At 42.4% G+C, this 22,668-nt stretch overlaps 2 protein-coding genes across 6 annotated transcripts in view; one reads left to right on the forward strand and one right to left on the reverse strand.

The window, feature by feature from the left end:
* The first annotated feature begins 657 nt into the window (after positions 1–657).
* nr1d2b (nuclear receptor subfamily 1, group D, member 2b) lies at positions 658–21,114 on the forward strand. 3 transcript variants are annotated; one of them, XR_006362449.1, is made up of 9 exons: positions 658–1,078; positions 3,193–3,423; positions 3,771–3,859; positions 5,072–5,216; positions 5,491–6,206; positions 6,629–6,814; positions 6,908–7,118; positions 7,557–8,013; positions 21,086–21,114. XR_006362449.1 is itself a non-coding variant. In XM_044052834.1 (8 exons), the coding sequence occupies exons 1-8, from the start codon at positions 1,060–1,062 to the stop codon at positions 7,751–7,753; spliced, it is 1,794 nt and encodes a 597-aa protein (XP_043908769.1). In that variant the 5' UTR covers positions 658–1,059; the 3' UTR covers positions 7,754–9,158. The 3 variants fall into 3 exon arrangements, 1 of the variants encoding a protein (XP_043908769.1); XR_006362450.1 differs by lacking the exon at positions 21,086–21,114 and adding an exon at positions 14,345–14,362; XM_044052834.1 differs by lacking the exon at positions 21,086–21,114 and having other exon boundaries at positions 7,557–9,158.
* Positions 16,715–22,668, reverse strand: part of thrb (thyroid hormone receptor beta) — an 85,855-nt gene continuing 79,901 nt past the window's right edge. For 2 of the 3 annotated variants that reach the window (XM_044052837.1, XM_044052836.1), the window contains 7 exons: positions 21,906–22,006; positions 21,661–21,808; positions 21,205–21,410; positions 19,546–19,572; positions 18,808–18,954; positions 17,739–17,997; positions 16,715–17,330 (listed from right to left, as the gene is read on the reverse strand). In XM_044052837.1, coding sequence (XP_043908772.1) covers positions 17,089–17,330; positions 17,739–17,997; positions 18,808–18,954; positions 19,546–19,572; positions 21,205–21,410; positions 21,661–21,808; positions 21,906–22,006 — 1,130 coding nt within the window. In that variant the 3' untranslated portion in view covers positions 16,715–17,088. Of the gene's footprint in view, positions 17,331–17,738; positions 17,998–18,807; positions 18,955–19,545; positions 19,633–21,204; positions 21,411–21,660; positions 21,809–21,905; positions 22,007–22,668 lie in introns of all 3 variants that reach the window. The other variant, XM_044052838.1, reaches the window with a different exon arrangement.

Below are 22,668 nucleotides of genomic sequence, written 5' to 3' on the forward strand. Positions count from 1 at the left end.
TATTTTTAATGAACTGATCCTAATGATTCAATTACACTGAAAACAACTGCTTTACAAACTATTTACTAGTTTGTGTGTTTGTGTAGCATATAAAACAAAGTCACGGCAGTTTTGTGCAGCCGCGCTATGATGACTCCGCCCATGCTGAGGAGGTACTATACTGTAGTAATGGAAAACCATACAAAACTGAGTAGAGTTGAGCTGGAACTGTATAGTGGAAAAGCACCAATAGACCATTTTCATTTTTACATACAGACTGTAAATAAAAACCCTACTATAGCATTTCAGTTTCACATAACGTGTCCTTGTAGTAATCGTTAGTTTGCAGAAAGTATGTATAAAAAACTGGGCCTGAAACTGGGCTTCCCTTCTGTAACTGCCACTGGTTTCACAACAGTCCAGGGATTATTGTCCTTAACGGAGTCCTCCTTTTATACAAACATACACAAACAAACACTGAGACCACAGCAAACTGTGATAAACAGTGCGCTGAAAGGCGCTTCTGGTGTTTTTTGGACTCTCCAACTGTTGTTGAAAGTATGTCAGTGGGTTACACTGACACCAGTGCAGAGCTGTGGGGAAGAAGGGGGAGGAGCCACTGACGAAGTGGGTCACATGGTTACACACTGCTCTCTCTCTCCCTCTCTCTCTCTCTGCACAGACCACAGTCCTCGCCCTCAGTATAGTATCTTTGAATGGAACAGTCTGTGGAGTCAGACTGACCAACGGCTGCTTCCATTTAAAAAAATAATAACCAGGAGGAAAACGCTGCAGCTCTTTATTTGACAGCTGACTCCTTCATTTGACTTTATTGAAAAGCAAAACAAAAAAACGTTTCCGGTAAAACCGCATCTTGACACAGTTGAACCCTGTGTGCATTTTTTGGGGGGGGTTTTAACGTCAGCGGTAAAAATCGGTTTAAATGTTGTAGTTATTTCCCTGCTCGGTCTCATTCAGCGACTCTCCAGTTGCTGAAAACACTCCGGACAGAAACACGGCTTCTGCACTCAGGTGACAGGAGGAGGACACACACAAAAAACCTCGAAAAACTCACAGGACATGGAGTCGACCAAAGCTGGTGAGTCACAGAATTATCTGCTGCTTCATTAGTTCTCACTGACATTTGGTTCAGCCTGAATTAGCACGACTTAGCACAACGAGAAAATGGTCCCTATTCTTTCTTTTTTTCCCCTCTCCCCGCCATTTTAAGTGTTAATATTGTTTGTACAAAAATTTCCAAAATGGTGTCATTTTAGTGTCGTGTCGTGCCGTGTGAGTGTGTGTTAAAGTGGGTTAGCAGTACCACTGGGGTTGTTGTTGTTGCCCAGGCATTTTGGCTCCGGCAGCACTGCAGTCGCCTCAGCTCACATGGACCCGTCCGCCTAGCCATGTGCATCTGTGTTTACGCTCCTCGTGCGTCGCCGCTCATTGGCCGCGCGGCGCCGTGACGTCAGCGTTGCATAATTTGCCTCAGCCTGACGGCGTGGGGTCTGTCCGCGGATACACGTGAGGCATCTCGCGGCAGCTCGCGGTGACCCAGTTTTCCCGGGAAAGCGAATGCATGCTCCACGTGGGGGCGCTTTTTTTCTCCTTTTTTTTTCCCTCCCTTCTTTTTTTTCACTATTAAATATGTAAAATGGCGACGGTTTAACCAGTTTCTTTTTGTAGTGTTCCGCACGGGAAAAATTGTTCCAGATTCAATTAAAATGTAAATGTATATATTTATACAGCCCTTTACAACAACCCGCAGGTGACCAAAATGTTTATAAAACGAACAGTGTAAATTTCATAAAACATAAACTGAAGCATTAAAAAAGAATAAAAAATACTTTTAACTGGGTCAAAACTCTATTATTATTAAAATCATTTTTTGTAAAAAAAATTACATCAGTGCTTTTGTGTATTAGTGGAAATTATACATATATATACATATATATATATATAAAATAAAATGTATGTCTTTTTGAAGTAAATTCTAATGCTACTGTCTGCTGACTTGATATGACATGTATCAATTTATATTTATGATTGAAAAGTAAAATCAACCCATTTAGATGTATTTTGCTTTGCTGTTATTGTGTGTGTGTGTTGAGGGGGGCAGACTAGACTACCTAGTCCACACACCCGGTGGAGCTGTCTGGTTATGTAATGGCTGTTACCTAATCAGTGAGTGGTTGGAGACATCAGGTCAGCCCGTGTTCAGGCTCCGTCTGCCTGTTTCTTACTGGCTGTGGAGGCTTGTTGTCGTATGATGACCTGCCCTCTTTATGTTAAGCTTGTTGGTTTAAGCAGAAACCAGTTTGCAGCTTGAGGTGGTGGTGGGGAGGGGTTAATTTTCATGTAAAGGAAAAGAAGGCGGTGGGAGCATGAGCAGTGATGGCCACACACACACAAAATCACATTTCACAGTCTGATAGGCTGGTGGTTATTTGGAAATTATATGCTAAAAGAAACATTGAAACTGGACTGGAGTTAGTCATCCGTCTTTTGTAACTGGTTTGCAGCCTTTAGCACCAAACCCAGTCATGTCTACTGCACAGTCTGTCAAATGTTTCATTTTCTTTGTATTTCTTTTGAAACATCTCTTCTGTTGTTGTTGATGTTGCTGTAACAGCATGAGAAAATGCTTTTGCCAGGGTCTATTTTTAAAGAGCTGCAGTAATCAGTATTTTGGCGCTGGTGAGGATTTAAGAATGATGTAGCTTTGAGGATTAACACACACACACACACATACTGTACATGTGCATTTATCACAATATTTTTTTTTATAGTTGGAAATCTGACGCAAGGGGATGGAATTAACCTTGACCTCACAACAATTCACATCTTACATCTAGCTTGTAATATCTAACGAATATTTAAGTAGTTGGTCCTGAAAACGTTGAGATTTGTTGGTCGGTGTTTTCCAAACCTGCAATTAATGATGTTCTCAAATGTCTTGTTTTTTCCTAAAACCCAAAATGATTCAGTTTGAATGATTTCTTTGTTAAATGGAGCAAAGAAACCAGAAAATATTCACATTTAAGAAGCTAAAACTAACTTTACCTAGGACGTCACAAAAATAAGCCTGCGCTTTAATCTACAGTAGATTAGGCCTAACTGGGTCAGTTTTTGGCAAAAAACAAACAAACAGGACATACTGCAGTGTTTATAACTAATTTCTCCCTCTCTCTCTCTGTCATGTAACACCAGGGGGCGTAATAGCCTACATTAGCTCGGCCAGCTCTTCCTCCAGCCCGGAGTCCTTCCACAGCGACTCCTCCAACGGCAGCTACCAGTCATCCTCTCCGCCTCACGGCTCCTCATCCGGCCGCCGTCAGCTGGCTCAGCCCTCTGACCCCGCACTCATGGCCAGTGGTCAAAACCTTCCAGGGACCCAGAAAAGCGGACGCCAATCTTCCTCTGCTAAATGTGGAATCACAAGTAAGACGGCCACTGATTGCGTTCGTCCTCTCAGTGGCTATGTATGGGACAACAAAGCTGACAAAACTGATTTTTTAAAATAAACTTGTGTTACGTCCTTAAGACTCCTCTGCTCTTTAAAGTGTTTTTTTTTTTAAAAATCACTGAATTGAGATCACAGAGTAGAAAAACGTGTGATCAAGTATCAAAATTGTCACAGAGAAGCAGGAAAAGTATTTATTGTCATCATTTCCCCTGAGAGAACATGTGATGTTTTTTTGTAAATGCAAAAATCTGTGGTTTTCCTGCTTTTCAGTTGAACTGAAAGAATGTGTGTTTTTTCTTTTTTTCCTTTTTGTTTTAACCAGAAATCAATGGCCTGGTGCTGCTGTGTAAAGTCTGTGGAGACGTGGCTTCTGGTTTCCACTACGGCGTCCACGCCTGCGAGGGCTGCAAGGTGGACGGACACACACACACACACACACAGATTTACACAGCTATTCTTCTCAGGACTCTGCACTGACTTCCATTCATTTGTTCAACCTTAACAAACCACTATTAAACTGACATTAACTGTAGCCAAAGAATAATTAATAAATAAATAATTAAATAAATACAATTTCCAAACTGGGAATAATGAATAGGAAACATGAGTTTAAAAAAAATGTTTGACATCCTTCACTAATGGCGTATTTCCACCGGCTCCAGTGAAAAGCTCTTATCCCCAACTATAAATAGTTATTGCTCAACTACCTAATGACGTTCTACCTCATTAGGACCAGGTTTTGATCTCCATGTGGACTACTGGTCCTGACAAGGTCAGTGATTTTATCAGATAAGGTCCCGAGGAGGTAACAAAAATTAGTGCACACTAACTACACTAAAGAGACTCTGAGTAAAAATGTACTGCGACACACCAACGTGGACTTGGAGTGAAGTGGGTCACTGCGGGCAGAGCCATCTGCACGGCTACAAGCAGACACTGTGTGAAAGTAGCACACACTCCCCCCCCCCCAACACACACACTCAGCCATCCACCCACCACCTACCCATACTTCACATTGCTGCATGGCCTAGTTAACTGTGGGGAGCAGTTCACACTGACAGATGCAGCACAGTATGTACGAGAGCAGACAGACACACACACACACATTTATATATAATTGTACTTGTATAAAAAAACCTTTTAGTTAAGATTTATGTGTGTGTTTAATTGAAATAACGTGCATAAGTGAAGGTGTAGTTCCATCTTTAAAAGGTGTTTCGTGTTTGGGATATACTCACAGGCATTTGGTGGTGGTTTTGTAGCGTCTGACCCACAAGAATCAAACTTAAAAAGACTCTAAAATCTCAATATTTAACAGAGGAGTCTGGTGCATTTAGCGACAGCACTGCTGAGAGCCGGTGATCGCGAGCCAAATCACAGCCACGTCACGGCAGTTTTGTGTGCTACGACGACCCCGCCCATGTTGAGGGAAACTGAGCAGAATGGTTGTGCTTGAACTATATAATGGAAAAGCGCGAGTCCATGGATGTCAGTGCAGGGCCGTGTGAACGTCCTCTGAGGAAGAGAACTGAGCTGACCAGAGCAGACACACACAGGGAGTGGAGAGTTTGACACTGGTCTCCGGCGTCTGACACTGCGCTCTTTGTCTGTGTGAACACACAGGGCTTCTTCAGGAGGAGCATCCAACAGAACATCCAGTATAAGAAGTGCCTTAAGAACGAGAGCTGCCCCATCATGAGGATCAACAGGAACCGCTGCCAGCAGTGCCGCTTCAAGAAATGCCTGATGGTGGGGATGTCCAGAGACTGTGAGTATCACACACACACACACACACACACACACACACTACTTCTCTAATACACCGCTCACCCTTCTGCACCAAAGTCCATAGAGAAAATCAGCACTTTTAGCCTGCAGATACACAGGAACAACCCCTGTGTGTTAGGAGGTAAAGTCACTGTTTTTCTCAATGGACTTTGGTGGACGGGACTGAGAGCATGTCCACTTAGATATAGTGATTGTGATAAATCCAGCTCATCGTGAATCATATCCTCATCCAAAATCCTCTCTTCTCTGCTCAGCTGTGCGTTTCGGACGAATCCCCAAGCGTGAGAAACAGCGCATGCTTCTGGAGATGCAGAGCGCCATGAACAACATGATGAACAACAGCCAGCTGCACAACCAGCTGCAAAGCACCCAGATGCTGCCCATCGCCAAGCCGCTGCCTGTCAGTGCCACAGAAGCTACCTCCGAGGAAGCTGGCTCCGCCTCCTCCTCCTCGCCAAGCCCGTCAGACTCCAGCTCGGACCCCGAGCCCACCGTGGCGATGGACACCAGCCCCAGCTCGGCCTCGCCAAGCGCGTCCGACAGTGGGGAGGAGGAGGTGATCGGCTCGGTGACCAGGGCCCACCAGGAGACCTTCATGTACAACCAGGAGCAGAGCAGCCTGACTGCTGAGGCCCCGCCCACCGCAGGCCCTGTGGACAACGGTGCCGATCCAAACGCGGCCAAGCGCTGGAAGGAAGAGCAGCAGGACTCGTGGAACCACCACAACAACGTGGCCACCACCACCATGGTGGCACAGGACCCCACCCCCTCCTCCTCCTCCTCCTCCAGCCTGGGCCCACAGGGTCCACAGGACAACAGCGCCACCCACTGTCCTTTCAGACTGTCGCGCACCACTGCCAGCCACTGTCCGGCCTACACGCATGGAGCTTTCAGGGTGTCCACTGCGGAGGACGTCGCCACCACAGCCCACGGTGGGCACCAGTGGAGGGAAGGCAGGAGGATGCATCTGGTGAGAGGGGGGGGGTCAAACCTGCTCATCTACATCGCACAAAAACACAAAAGCTACACAATGACATTAAAATACAACGTTTAAGTCCAGGACAAAGAATAAGAGTCAAATGTAGTTACTTTGTTCATCAAATAATAATAATAAAACCCTGCATGCTAAAATTGGAAATAAAATGTATAAATACAACGTTTAGGTCATTTATGCTTAAATTTGACCACTTGGGGGCAGCAGAATAATTAGAAAAATAAACCAGAGTGATAGGATATGTGGGTTTTTTCTACAAGTATAAGATTTATCAAATTACGCATATTTTGAATTTGCAAAGATTAAAGACAATGTTGGACTTTTGACCTGAGAATGAGGAGACGTTTGATATTATCGCAGGTTTGCTCATAATTCTCCTCTCTATCTCGTGTCGTTAGGTTTGTCCGATGAACACGTCTCCCAGCGTGGACCCGCAGAAATCGGGCCACGAGGTGTGGGAGGAGTTTTCCCACAGCTTCACCCCGGCTGTCAGGGAGGTGGTGGAGTTCGCCAAGAAGATCCCGGGCTTCAGAGACCTGTCGCAGCACGACCAGGTCAGCCTGCTGAAGGCTGGAACCTTCGAGGTAAGACAGGCGTCACTTTTCTGGAATCACATTTGTTATATCATTATCAGCTTTGTGCAGCTGTTGAAGCCTCTGGTTTTTTTTTAACCACAGGTGCTCGTGGTGCGTTTTGCTTCACTCTTTGACGTGACTGACCGCACCGTCACCTTTCTGGGTGGGAACAAGTACAGCGTGGACACTCTGAGGTCCATGGGCGCCAGCGACCTCCTTAACTCCATGTTTGACTTCAGTGAGAAGCTCATTAACCTGGGACTGAGCGAGGAGGAGATGAGCCTGTTCACTGCTGTGGTGCTTGTCTCTGCAGGTGTGTTTTTTACTTCACATTTCATGTTTATAGTTTGTGTATTTTCACTCTCTACATTTTCTTTAGCTCTTTAACAGTGTTATATTATTTTTATTTTATATAGTGTTACATTTCTTTGTCTAAATCATTTTTGCCACGCCACGTTATTATTTATCTGCCTTTTGTTGTTTTTTTCGGACGTTGAGACCTAAAAGATCTAGAATCTTAATATATCGTTTACTGGCTCAAGCACTTCCGATATATTGGCAAAAAGTCCAATATCTTGCTTTCCTTAAAGATCTAGAATTTTGAATATATCAGTATCGCCTCAAGCAGTCCAATATTGTGGTTATTTTGACCACTTTTTGCTTTCATTTTGCACCAAAAATTGACTTAGTGTTTGGTGTTTTGCGCCACGAAGCTCACTGACCCCTCCCTCCCTCCCTCCCGTTGTTCCAGATCGCTCTGGCATCGAGAACGTGAACTCGGTGGAGGCCCTGCAGGAGACTCTGATCCGCGCGCTGCGCAGCCTCATCACCAGGAACCACCCGAACGAGTCGGCCATCTTCACCAAGCTGCTGCTCAAGCTGCCCGACCTGCGCTCGCTCAACAACATGCACTCGGAGCAGCTGCTGGCCTTCAAGGTCCATTCCTGAAGCCTCCTCCAGTACTTGACCCTCCTCGCCTCTGCGACACCAGCGCGACTGAACGCCGAGGCTGGAGACCCACAGCCACACTTCCCACCCAAACCTCAGAAAAAAAAAAACACACAAAAAAAACAAACAAACTCCACCTCCTTCCACTTACTCATCAAACTCTGAAACTCAAAACGTGACATTTGAAGGAAGGAGGTCGACCATGAAATGTTATTGTACTGTAATGTAGGGCCTAACAGCCTGTGTGTGTGTGTGTGTGTGTGAGAGACGGTCACGCTTGCGTACAGACACACTGATCGATGTACATGTTTCCTGTGTTTGTGTGTAGCATAACTGTGCGTTTGCGACCGTACAAACGTTAGAAGCACTTTTCTGTATAGCGTAGACTGGTATTTTTTTTCCTTTTTGCATTCATAGTGCAATATGTGACTGCTTTCTGTTGATTTGAGCTGTGCAGCGACGAGTCGACGAGCTCGTGGACATTCTCTCGGATTTGGAATGAAAAAAGTGCTGCGCTCGTGTCACAACCGAGAAGTTGTAAACCTAAAAAAAAACAAAACAACAAAAAAACTGAATAAGTGACGACGTGGAAACGACAATGTGGAAGAATGTGGTTTGATTTAAAATGATTTAAAAAAAAAAACGTCTTATTTAGAGGCTTTTTCATGCAATTGTGTTCTGTGTTTCTCTCAGTCGTGGGATATATATATTTTTTTCTAAATTATTTGGGCATTGTGACAAATCAAATGTATCCCGTATTGTTTTGACACACGGGTGGAAGTGGAAGTGTTGAGACACTGAACAGCTGAAGAGACATTTCCACCTCATTTACTCACATTTATGTGTTTCTTTTCTCTTTAAAAAAAACAAACAAAGTCTGACACCAGTGTCTGCTGTCTACTGCTGACTTGGTCATGCTGTTTCCTTATCGGCCACCTGATGGCGCTGTTGGGCACTGACCAGCAGGAAAAGAAACTGTCTCGCTTTCACCAGCAGCTTGAATGAACTTCATTTGTTTTCTCTAATTTCTTTCCATTGAATAGAACTGTACATATTTAAGCTTAGTTGAACTGAATAGATAAACTCTTGACTGTAATATCACACACGTGATTGTGACTTAAATAAGCTGAGTGGACGTGACACATGACACACGTGTGTGTGTGTGTGAGTGTGTGTGTGAGTCGCTGGTGTTTTTGATGCCATCGCTTCCTTTCAGAACGTCCATCTGTGTGCTGACGTGGCTAAAAACGTGGCTCTGTTCTCCGTGAAAAGGACTGCAGTTCGCATAGATTTCAGTATAAATATGAATATATATATATATATACATAAACACACACACATGCTATCATACATACATTACTGTATAGATGACTATATCTATATAAATAAATTTTCTAAACGCAGAGGTTTTGTTGTGTTGTTTCTCATTTGAGTTAATCACATCCTGCAGTGTGAAAAAATGTTGATTAATTGTCTCATTTCCATGGTTCTCAAACTAATGGTGGTACGTTGAGCTTCCTCTGGTGGCACTTGGAGGAAAATCAGAAATAATCTACTGTATATAAACCAGGGTTTGTGATCGAAATGAAGCTGAGAGAGTTTAGACCAGGGTGTGTAGAAAATTAAATCAAATAACAAAAAATTACTACTAAGAGATCAATATTTTCCTCAGGTCGTAGTTGGTGTAAAACGTTTGAGAACTGCTGATCTTCTTAACTTAGAAGAATCTACACAGGAGAGACTGAATGTGTCTAGTTAATTACTTAAAGTTTATAAAAACCTACTATAAAATATAGAACCAGATGAAGGTTCATTTTTAAGACAGAAGGAGAAATAAAAACACTTCACCCTCATTTACACGTATAACAACAGATCAGGGCCGGCCCAAGCCTTTATGGTGCTCCAAGCTGAATTTGATTGACAAAAAAAAAGTAAGCATTTGTAACTGCAGTTACAGATGTCTCGTCAGTCTCGTCACAGTCTCTGGTTCCAGGAGAAAACATGTTCATATCTCAGTGTTTTATGAGTCTCACCTGTGTCTGTGTCTGTGTCGCTTCACGTCATGTTGAAAAAACCTCCTTCAGTAGTTCAGGTAACAGTATCCATCTTTAGAGTGCAAGACAAGGGGGCGGGACTATAAACAGAGGCCAAATCACAGAGGAGCACACAAGAAGTCAGCAAAATAAAAGAACAAAAACAGACCATAATAGATTAAATCCATCGCCTATTTATCTAACTATTTTGATAATTGACACTGTTAATGTGTAAAAACACTGTTCTAACCTGAAGAGCTCGGCGTCACTTTCACTTCTAATGAAGCCACGTGCACGGCAGCCATTTTGTGTCAGCAGCTCAGGTGTTACTCGTTGTGTTGATTACGACCTTGAACACGAAGCTGAGGTCACGCCTGGTTTGGGCTCGGGAGGGGGACGACCATCTTCGAAGACCAGGTGCTGTAAACTCAACACCTCAGTGACGGAACCAGCACGAGGCAGCTAAATGGAACTCAGCCGCCATTAATTCAATTATTTACACCTGTGATTTTTTTTGGGGGTGGGAAAAGCATTCAGTATAGTTAAAGTAATACAATGATCACACACAGTGAGGAGAGAGTGGACCTTAACAGACAATAAATAAACAACAGTGTCATGGGAAAAAAGAGAAGCAAATTGACATCTAGAGATAAAAGTGAATATTACAACTATCCAAACACTTACATTACAGCTAAATTACAGCGTGTCAGTTTGCATTAAAACATGACACGTGTTTTATGTCCATTCCGGGCTACTGTACACAAGGGAGTATAACATGGTGGACTCTGTGGAGAGAATAGTTGAATAGTAAGCAACATTTATTCTTTTTCAGGGGATAACAAATTAATAGAAACACATTTGTAGATTGTAGATTATCCCTCTTGTTGATTAAAGAGGAAAAACACCCACAAACAATAAAAACATGAACGAATATCAAAATACAAAGAGAAAGAATAGGACAAAACCACGTTCTCTCAAAACCATCTTTATTCTCAAAAGCCAATTCACATTAGCTGCAATCATCGTTCAACCATGAGCTTGTGTCTTCACTCTTTAGTCGTCCACGCTCATGTCAAAAGTTCTCTGTCCACAGCTGGACGATGGATCACTGGAGCAGACCTCCAGTAAAATAATGCAGAGTGCAGGACAGCAAACCAGGACGAGACGCACCTGCGTCCTGCGGTTTAACTGCTACAGGTTCACTCCTGCGCCTAAAAACACTTTATTTACCTCTCCGACGTTTTTCCTGTAAGTGTTGAACAGATGAGTCGAACAAGAAAACACACTTAAACACACAAGGAGAAAAATCTGTGTCAAAGGTGGACGATTTTTTTCTCTGATGCTGGTTACACTCTGACCTCTACAGAAGAGGATTGTGACCATGTGAATTTTTTTTTTTTAAACAAAATAAAATATATATAAAAAAGCCACAATTCTGAGATTAAAGTCAAAATTCACAGGATTCAGACTTCAATCTCGGAATTCTGACTTTTGTTTTTCCAGAATTCAGACCCTTTTTTTTTATTTCAGAATTCTGACTTTAAATCTCAGAGGTCCTCAGCTGTGGTTTTGGTGGAACATTGAAGTCCAGCTAGTCTTTATTTTTTTTAAATCAACATAGTTTTTCTCAGAATTCAGACCTTTTTCTCTCTCAGAATTCTGACTTTAGTCTCACAATTCACACTGGTTTTCCTCAGAATTCTGAGAAAGGCCAGAATGTGGCCCCGATCCTCTTCCGTAGTACGACCTCAGCTGTGTTTTCGTGGAGCAGTGAAGTCCAGCTACAGTCTTTTGATTTTTTAAAATCGTAAATTAATGTTGCACTATTAATTTTTTTTGTTTTAATGATTCATAACGTCTTGCTGACACTTTCTTTTTTTTGCAGACATGGAAATGCATTCCAGAGCAAGAAACCTTATCTTTTTTTATGTTCATATTATGCTAACATCCGTAAAAAAAAAAAGTCTGAAAATATACATCCTTTTTCCTTTGTACTGTAAAATAGCTTTTCTATGGTGCAACTCTTGTTATAGGTTTATAACTGAGTAACGTTAAGGGTAACAATTCGTGGGAGAGATAACGGTGTACTGGCACTTCTCCAGGAACAGTAAACATGTTTTGAACCAGCGGTTAGCATTGACCATGTTTACACACACCAACAGTCACTTTGATCGTTCAAGTCGCTACGATTCTGTCATTCACGCCACTTTTCATACGTGTAAGTTAATGTTCTAATTCAGGTTTGTGTGTTTGATTTAAAGCTACGCTAACTGCATTTAATTCACATTTAAAATGAACAGCGTTCTTGCTCAGAGGAAAAATAATCAACCAATGGGGGAGGCTACTAAGTCCTAAAACTGGCCTGTAAATCTGCAGCCACTTTCAGACCGTAATGTGTCAGAAACTAGACGAAACAGGGAACAATATCATGTGTAAGAAATATATAATAGTGATAGTGAACTTTCAGCTTGTTACTGGAAATTAAAGCCTAGTAAAATGAAATAGGATTTTTTTTATTTTTTGAAAACCATTGTACATTTGCTTTAACACTCGACACTTGGTGCTAAAGGTGGCTAGCGGAGTTAGCAGAGCAAAATCTGTTGTGGCTGAGTTCGTAGCAAAAGTTGCTAAAGCGATAGCTATGAGGTGTCCACCGTGTCCAAATTTGACAAAAACACCAACAATGCGAACAGTCTTATCTTGTCCCAGAGCTTCATTTAGACGCTAAAATGCAAACAGCTTCTTCGCTTTCTTCGCTAACTGCCATTTTGTTTTGCAGCTCCTTTGTCTTTGATCTTTGAGCAAACACACACATTTTGTATTTTGTTTAGGTTACAAAGTAATCCAAATTAATAACTAGCTTTAAAAAAATGTTTTTGAGACTCCAATTTAGAGAGTCCAATTAACCCTGTTAATGGGGAGCAATAGGGAGTGGGAAACCCAGGCCTTGACCTGTCAGGATTCCAACCAGCAAACTCTCTGGTTACAAAAAAAATGAGGTCAGGTGTTTTCTCCAGGACTTGGTGGACACCAAAGAACTGCGGTGAATATTGCATTTCTTCCTCAAATCGAACTGCTTGCTAACACATGTTGACACCCCCTAGTGGCAAGAACCCCCAAAAAATGCTGTAAAATCACTCACTTTTTTTTCGTGGAATTGTCTTATAACTTAATCTCTTGTTGTGGCCTTTTCACCTGTGGAGGGATCCAGAAACTCAGGAACTGAACTTGCATTTGGACCAGAGGAATGTTGCTCCAGTTCCAGTTCCGGTTGCCAGGCCACAGTTACAGTTTGCGTCGTCTAAAAAAAAAAAAAAGGCCTCGCTCGTGAGGTAGAATGTGGTCTTAACAGTACTGTATGTCAGTGACCGGTCAAACACAAGTAGCACGTATACAACTGTCATCCAGACTGCGAGCAAACGAGCTATAGTTGCTGCTAGCATACTGGGGCGTTTTTTTCTTCTTCTTTTTTTAAAAAAAAAAAAAATGTTATTGATGTTGTTATGCAGCCAAATTCCTGAGACTAGTCTTGACGTCTAAAAAGTTTTAAAAAAAGAGGTAAGATAGCGCAGCTCGGCTTTTGATTCAGTGTTGTTACATACAAAACATTTAAACAGTCACGCAGTTAGACACGAAAGACAACCAGATTGTTATGATCTCACTGGATTTACAGAGAAAAGAAATGCAAGTCTCATACAAAGTTGTCACCTTTTTTCAGTCTAACTTGCTGATGTGATGATAGGGCTGTCACTTTTACCCACACTAATGCTTTGAAGATATTCGCAAACATTACCTCCGTACACGCAAACAAGTGTGACATGAGGCCTCCCCCGCTGAGCTAAGCTAACAGATAAGTCAGCATCTTTGCTTGTAAATTTGCTAAAAACCCGAAATACTACCATGCATTACTGTCGTTAATGTCCGCTCCAAAAAACAATTTATTTCATATTTTCCACTTCACATCAAGACGTCTAAATTTTCTGATGAGGCTAAGAGGGTTTTCAAAACAGGTCTACAGCCAAACTGCACACACGGCGCCCTCTACTGAACCATGTGATACTAGGCTGTATATTTTCAATTATTATTTTTTGGTTTTAGGTTTGAGTGTCATCCCTTCACCGCAAATCCAAATTTCAAACAAAAAGTGACAGCCCTATGTAATATTTCTGATCTTTACGGCTCTTCAGACGTGATTTAAATGCAACACAATGCAACAAAGGTACTTTTTAGGTCCTTCTTTAGTTCCTGAGTTTAGTTCCGGGGACTTGTCCGAGGATAAAGGCCGTTATGCTAATTCAGAATTAATTGCGATCTATCCAACTGAACCAAATTTCAAATGTAATATTCTCTCCTCGTCGCATTGTGGCGTGAACTTTGACAGGACTGTGGAGCTCATGGTGCGTGGAAACATGGCCAGCGTTGCGTTTTCCCTGGCTCAGAGTGGCCCGGCGCGACATGCTAACCGGACCACCTGAACCTCCGGGTGCCAGGTTCCCCCCGTTCATCTCTTTCCCTCTGATTGTCTGTGCATTTATATTGAGACTGTACAGTTTGCGAGGTGTGTGTGTGTGTGAGGTCCGGGTCATTCAAACACTGCAGCAAGTCTATTGCTTTGATAAAAGGCATCACTTCACAGAAAAGAGAGGAGAAGAAGGAAAAAACAACAACAACGACAACAAAAAAAAACACAAGCGGCTTTGAGGAGTAGTGTGAAGCTCGGAAAAAGCGAGATATACAAAGCAAATGTATGTCACGTTGCAAACAACAATACCATAGAGAAGCTTTTTTTCTTTTTAAAAACAGCAACAACAACAGGAGAGAACGATTATTGGCTAAAATAAAAGAACGGATCGAGCGCTACGTTTTTTCACAATCTCACCAGCTCCCTCAGTGTACCGTGCTGATGATGAATCACACTGTTTTTGGTCCAGCCAAAGGTCACTGGGCCTCAGATCCCACTGTTTGGTCACAGTGGAGGGTCTGACCTACATGTTATATAGGGCACATGCATATATATATATATATATATATATATATATATATATATATATATACATATACATATATATATATGCATATACATGTATGTGCATGTGTGTACTGCATATGTGCGTGTTTGTGTAAGTGTATATGCATGCCATCATTAGAGGGCGGTTGGCTTTTCCATCAGCCATTTCCCCGACCGTAGCACCATGACGTCACTGTTTAAACGTTCAGCCTCCAGCGTGCGGCGAGGCGTCAAACCACAAAACAAAAGAAGAACGCTTGAGAACACTGTGTGTGTGTGTGTGTGTGTGTGCTTGTATACATATCTTTGTGAGGACCAAAAAAAACCTACAAACCGGAACATTTTGTCTCTGTATGTGTTTAGACCTGGTTTGAGTGTTGGAACTGGTTTTTTTTTGTGATGGTTAAGGGCTAGTGTCCTCACTAAGACAGCTGTACAAGAGTGTGTGTGTGTCTCGAGTCTGGAGCGGGACTCTGCCGAGTGGTGAGCGCTAACGCTAACTAGCACAAGAGTCGGAGGGCATCATTCACTTGGGTTTGGCACAGCGTGTGGCATCGTTACACATTAATAAAAACAAAAATAAAAAACCCGACTACAACGTGATTGTCTTCTCATGACATTAGTGTCATTTGTGTGCTTTAGTTTAGTCCTGACCACTTTGCGGCGATGGCTGTCCGGTGCCTTTTTTAAATGCTACCACTGCATTCCTGTCAGTGTCTGAGTCTGAGTGGACAGCAGGTTTACGCAATGTTTATGTGCTGGCTAAGGACACAACTGCTGCTATTTTGATTACCGATTAACCTAATGATTATTTCCCCTGTTAAAAAGATATTCAGCTCACCATCACAGTGAACGCTCTGTAATTTGTTGCATAAAAAGGCCAAACTAATGTAATTAGCTTCAGGCTAATAAGACGCTCGTAAGACCATAGACTACATTAACCTCATGCAAAATAATTTCTCACTTTGTTAAAGTTTTTGTCATGAATTATTCTTGACATTGCTGCCACATTTACTGCCATTTGTGGGGTCCCAGAAAAAAGGGTGTAGATACATTCCTCTTGGCTTTGTTTTCTTTTTTGACTACTTGAAAAGCAAAAACATATACTGGCATGGGATCATGGTGTTATTTAAAAAAATTAAGGGATTTCTGACAAAATTGTACCTTCTTTGCGCTAACACCGTATTCCCATTGGTCAAAAAACCCATTTAAACCCCGAGTTAAATCAAATGCAGTGAGTGTAGGTTTCTATCGGCTTCAGCTCCGATAAGCCTTGGTGGGAACTCAAAACCCGGAAGAACAAGCTAATTTCTTCTTTGTCTTCTTAATTTTTGGCATCACGTTAGCATAGCTGTTAGCATAGCTGTTAGCATAACCATTATCCGTGAAAGCCTGTATTGAACCTGACTGAAGAGAAGAGGAGACGGATGTTGTTTTTCTTCTTCTCGACAAGTTTTCTGATTCACACAAAGTGAAAGACAAAATAACCACGACAATTGTTATGGTATAATTTGCATATTTTAACTGGGCTCTAGACTTGCTAATTATTGTGTAAAAGCTTAAATAATTATCCTTTCTCCAGGCTTTCTTTGTAAGGCGTCTCTGTTATGCTGCTGTTACACAGGCGCTAACGTTTTTTTCAGTTTGTAATGTTTCAAAAATCAAATTTTTTGACATCCCAGGAATGCAGCGTTAGCGTCGAGATCGGGCGTCGCTGATAACACGTCATGTCACAGTACAATGGCATAGAGCAGTTCACACACTCGCCACACGGATGACACACTACATGTCAGTTAATAAACTCAAGCCGGCAGGGGGCGGGGCTAAAAAAATAAATCACGAATAAAGTCCTATTTTTGTGGTTCGGGTGAGCAGCCGTTTTGAAACTTTTCAACATAAAAGGAAGGAAAACACAACATCTGCATGGTTGCTAATGATAAACAAGCGTCAGTAAAACCACCATTATGCCAACTGTACAATCATCAACACAAATCCGAGGTGAGAGGTTATATCCACAACAATAACAACAACAAAACAAACAAAAATCATAAAAAGTACCCGCACTGTAAAGGAATGGTTCCATCCAAAACTAGACCAGAGAGTTACTCCTAACCTATGGAATGAAGTGACACTCAGTAGTGCTCATAGAAAGTTCATGTGATGGCCCTTCTCCTGGTTCCACCCCTGAGACCACCAGGGTGCCCAGGCGCTGACGGATGCACACATACACACACATACACATAGATAAGACGCACGCTCACACACGCACACACACATACACTAAAATCCATCGGTCAGTCCTCGAAGACCTCCAGGAAGAGCGGAGGGAACAGCTCGGTGGGACACTCCACTTTCATGTGAAGGAATCGGCTGGCGTGGCAGGCGCCGATCATCCGCAGGTCCGTCACCTTCATTAGCAGCTTGGGCCAGAAATGAGCCACTTTGTGTTTGCGGTAGTTGATGTAATGTTCAAAGGCCAGCAGGAACTCCTCTTGGCAGCGTTCAATTTGCTCCACACTGCTGAGGCCTGGTCGATCTGATGGTGACAGAGGGAGCGTGTCGTTAGTTAGAGACCTGCAGGGGGAGGAGCCCATGTAGCTGCGTGTACACTTGCTACTGTATTTACGTTTATATCTAACAATTTGACCGCTTTATAATTCCGTTTGTGTGCTGCCTTAAACAGACTTTAAATGTGTTTCTTTAAGATCAGGTTTTTGAAATCCTTTGATGAGATTTTTAACGTTGAAAAAAGTGACAAAAACCTGCAAAACAAAGCCAAATTAAACCAGTGTAACAATGATCTAAAAACACTGGTGCAGGAGAGTGAACGGTTAACAATATTCTACCTTTTCTTCCTTCTCCTAAAGCTGTTTTCTTTTTGTGTTTACATGTATATTTTGCATTTATCTTATATTCAAAATCCATCCATCCACCCTTCGCTCACCAGATGAAAGCAGGATGACGGCCTGTAGCAGAGCCACCTCCGAGTCGTCCAAGTTAAAGGAGGACAGCGAGACGCCGAGGTCAAAGATGGCGTCCGAGACGACGCCCAGGCCTCCGTTCTTGAGTTGACCTCGCGTGACCGCCATCTCCCCGTTCAGCGTGAGCGTCTCGCTCTCGGGGTCGTAGCGAACGGCGGCTCGCAGCGACATGATCTCCATGCAGCAGCCTTTCAACAGAATGATCTGGTCTTCACAAGGCAGCTGAGCACCAGGAGACAGAGGGGACAGAGAGGACAGAGGGGACAGAGGACAAACAACGTCAGCCATGTTGTTATTTATCAGTTGAAAATTGATCGATTCAAACATAAATACTGTTCAAATTGAGATTGAGAAAAAAACAACATTATTAAAATCCTCATTTATTCACTTCAGGACTTGGAATTTCCGAGGTCATGGAAATCGGAAAACCGCTCTGAGCTCTAATGTAAACAGAACGCAGCATTATTCAGTGTATATCTATCAATAATCTATTATTAGGACATTTTGACGTAACATTTCTTTAAATTCTTTAGTCTGTTTACTCTGCGGTTTCACTTATTTTTCATGGCTTCATGGGTTGACCAATTAATAAAACAACAAAGAACACATTGATCAAAAATTAAAACAATACATACTAAAACCAGTTACATATTTTGTTGTTTTTAAAAAAATAATTTTAGTAATTACACATTTCTTTAAAGGGAAACTAAAATATAACAGGCCACTCCACTGATAATAATTTTTTTTTATCACATCTTGACACTTTTTTTTTAGATTTCTCCTTGTTTTATTAATTTAATCTGTACATATAATGTGTCATTGTACCTTTAAAAAGCAACACAATCTCTAAAATTAATTTAAACGAACAAAATGTTGAAAATCTACTTTTTTTTTTTTGAGTCCTACTTCATGTTACACTTCTGAGATCTGAGGGTGAATTTACATTAAAGAACATGTGGATTCTGTGACCAAATGACTTAAAATATGGCGTCGTGAATGAATGAATGAATGAATGACAGTCACGTGACTCACCTCACAGAACATAGGCAGTTTTTTGGCAAAGTCCACCACTCGGGTTATGGCAGGGGTGATAATTTTTGTAAACTGACTGAAGGCCTCTATGTCCACTTTGTTTCCTTCAGGTGTGTTTGCCATCGACGCATGACCAATATCCTCAGGCTGAGGAGACACAGAGCGAGGGAAGGAGCGGTCAGAGTCTGAAGGAAGTCGCCGTGTTTGTATAAAAACAATCAAACAGCACTTTGTTTTCTGTTAAAAAACGCGACCACGACATTTTCAAACCCTGACAAACACGTGTGAACACTTAAAATAACACTAATGGTTATTATATAACACTTCGGTTTTTTTACTTAGTTAAACCTGTGTTGTCTAATTTAAAAAAAAGCTGAAATAAAATGCCTCTATTTTAATTCTGGCACAAATTTCTAATTGTTTTTGTTTTGTTTTTTTTATTTCTAAGGCAAATTACAGTCTTAAGTTAAGAATTCATGCCAAGCTAAATTTGCTTCAATTAAAACAATTTCAATACATTTTAAGAATATGTGGCAACAAGGTTGTGCTTCTGACAAGCAAAGAAGTTCTGTCACTGGATAAATGTTAACTTTAAACGTGTATTACTTTTCTTTTCTTTAAGAATCCACACTTTAATTATTCTTAATTAACTTGTGTACAGTATATAGCTGTAGTCGTTTATCTCGTTTTCATCTTGTTTTTCTTATGTATATTTATACTTCTTATTATATTTCTTACCTTTGCTTCCTTCACCCCCGCTGCACTCTGGTCAGAAGTATAGAATAAATTACATGTTATTTCATTAAGAAGCATTGCTTCCTCGACCTGTTGGATAATCAACAGGAATCGTGAAGTTTTCAACGGAGAACTCGTGTCAAGGCGACTAAAAAGAAAACATGTTAAAAAACTGAAGACAGATGAAAGAGAGGAAAACAGTGGAGGACAGACGTCCAACATGGGTTTCTATGGCAGGATTCAGTCTGAGGACGCGGTGTCAAACCGCTCCTCACAAACACTCCTGCGGCCACGGCCACGCGGGATCTGATCGGCGTTTGAACAAAAACAGAGTTTCGGTTTTTTATCGTATCGACTTTTTATCCACACGGAAACAAGGCTTTGGGAAGAAGCTGGTCACAGAGTGTTGTGTTCTTGCGTTTCTGTCGTTGTCGCCGTCGTCTTTTTCTTGTGTGTAGAGTTTGTTTGTTTGTCCGTCCGTCCGCTTTATGACAACTTTTAATCGATTTTCAATTCTGACCAACTTTGACTGGATCGTCTTCAAGCTTAGACGATCCAGTCACGACGCAGCACCACACACTCACACGATTGCAGTTCTCACAGAAACTCGTGTGATTTAACGTGACTTCAGAACGCAAAGAGACATGGAGGCGGACTGTCTGCGTCGTCAGTTAATAGCTGTTGTGTGTGCGCAGCGTTAAAATCGTGTGTGTTAATCCCTCACATTTCAGGATAATTTGGCCAGATAATCCGTTCGAATTAGCCTTAAAATGGGAAGCACCCACGATTGTCGGAAGGACCCGATCTGGACCGAAATCTGAACAACTTTCCTCTAGTGTGGGGGGCGGGGCTTTAATGACTTTCTTCATTCTGTCTTTGTTTCTGTGTTTGTTTACATTACTCATTTGAATAAAGAATAAACTTTTTCTTCACTGTTTTTGTTGCAGCAGTGTTACAGCACCACATACAGGCCGGGCATATGTACTACAGTGTTTCATGTGTATAAAAAAGGTTTTAAAAGTGACACAGAAACACAAGATCGTCTGTTTCCGTGTGGATAAGACTGTGTGTGTGTGTGTGTGTGTGTGTGTGTGTGAGTGTGCTCTGATCACGCCATAGAAACCCAAAACAAAGTCGACAGCCGACAGACTCTCAATCAGCACAGAGCGATCAAACTTCACAGAAAAAGAAAACGAAATTAGTCAGAAAACAAAATGGCGGGTGAGAAATCGAACAAAAGCTCCAAACAGAAAGATAGAAAGAAAAGTGAAACAGCACCAAAAAAAATTAAAAAAGCAAGTCATTAGTATAAGGAGTTAGGGATCATTGCACGGTAAGACATAAAAAAACAACAAAAAAGATGTTCCATTTTAAATTAGTGCAGCTGCAGAACTGAGGAACACACTTTTCTCCATCGTCCAGCTAATTCTCTCCACTCTACAAGGAGATACAAAAAAACACATGGACATATTAACACAGGGAACAGTGGCACAGTGGAGGGGGGAGGAGGAGAGGGAGGTCAGGGGAGGGGTGGGAGGTGAAGGTGTGTGTGTGTGTGTGTGTGTGTGTGTGTGTGGACAGGATAAGGCAGAGTAATCAATACAGTAAAGGCTGGTGGTCAGGACGGACGCACGCACGGAGGGAGGGAGGACGATGTCTCACCAGGAACTTCCGCTTCTGTTTCCAGTGGTTGCCCTGGGCGTTGGTGGCCATGTGGGCATCAGTCACCATACGGATGAGGTCCCACTCCTCCTGCGTGGGCTCCAGCCGGTCCCACGCCGTCTTCTGCAGCTCCTCCCGCCGACGGCGCTCCCGGTTCTCCTCGATCAGCTTCCGCTTGGCCAGACGCTTGCTGTCGTCCAACACCACTGGAGCGGAAGAGGGGAAAAAGCGGAGACAATGAGAGAGGAGGAGGAGGAGGAGGAGGACACACGACAGGACAAACTGGGACATGTTGAACAAACACTTTCAGCGTGTACAGGCCTTAAACCCGGTTGTTTTATAGGGCTTCTCCCGTTGTCGACACGTCAACATATAAAGGTGCAGAAGAAAACATCAAGGTGCGAACACTGAAAAGACAGAACCTAAAGAAGCAGAAAAACAACAACAACAACTCACAGTCTGTGGCCATCCCCACAGCGATGCACTTCTTGAAGCGACATTCCTGACACTGGTTCCTCGTCACTTTGTCGATGACACATTTGGCCTCAAACTTGCAGGCGTAGGTCGGGTTCAGATTCTTCTGGATCGTCCTCCTGAAGAAACCCTGCAGAGCAGAGGGACAGCCACACTTCGTTCACAGCATGACGACGACAGACGATGAGAGGGTGAATTCACCGCGACTCTGTTGCCGTTTTTTTTACCTTACAACCTTCACAGGTGATGCAGCGATAGTGATAGCCTGTGGCTTTGTCCCCGCACACTACACATAACTCATCCTTGTCCAGGTAGCTTGGTATGTACCCTGCAGAGGAGAAGAAGAAGAAGAAGAAGAAGAAGAAGAAGAAGAAGAAGAAGAAGAAGGAGAAGAAGAAGGAGAAGAAGAAGGAGAAGAAGAAGAAGAAGAGGTTTTTAATGCAATAAAACAAAGAAAAAAGAAATTTTTACAGCATTTTTTCCACATGCTCAATTTTCTCTTGTTGAGCTGATGTTAAAATGACGCTAAGTATACAGGCTGACTCTTTGCTGACACCTAAAGGTCATACTTCCTACATCTAATGCAGTGTTTCCACCATGGTAAGGTGGTACATCAATTTGGTACAGCACAGTATGGTTTGGAACGGTAAAGTCCTTTGTTCCTGCTCGAGTTTGTGGCCGTTTGTCTCAATGAGACGCCAAACTTTGTACTAGAATAGACCGAAGGCGTTGGAGAAACACCGATCGCAAGGGACTCCCGTTTTTCTGTCGCACCCAATCACCTGACGGAAGGAAGGGTACCGTACTGTACCAAACCAAACTCGATGGCAACACGGCTTGCGTGAGCTTTAGATGTTTCTCAGTCCTGGTCCTCAGGGACCAACTGTCCTGCATCTTCAAGATGTTTCATGAAACCAAACCACAAATGATTATCAGACTCAGGTTCCTGGTCATTTCAGTATAAGATCAGTCTGAGAGCACAGAGCCTGA

Source organism: Solea senegalensis, linkage group LG20 (assembly GCF_019176455.1).
Source record: "Solea senegalensis isolate Sse05_10M linkage group LG20, IFAPA_SoseM_1, whole genome shotgun sequence".
NCBI lineage: Eukaryota > Metazoa > Chordata > Actinopteri > Pleuronectiformes > Soleidae > Solea > Solea senegalensis.

What these genes read in the sequence shown, in the direction of transcription:
- nr1d2b (XM_044052834.1), top strand. An exon ending in AAGGCAGGAGGATGCATCTG is followed by an intron (nt 6,207 to 6,628) that starts GTGAGAGGGGGG and finishes TCGTGTCGTTAG; the next exon opens with GTTTGTCCGATGAACACGTC. An exon ending in TGAAGGCTGGAACCTTCGAG is followed by an intron (nt 6,815 to 6,907) that starts GTAAGACAGGCG and finishes TTTTAACCACAG; the next exon opens with GTGCTCGTGGTGCGTTTTGC.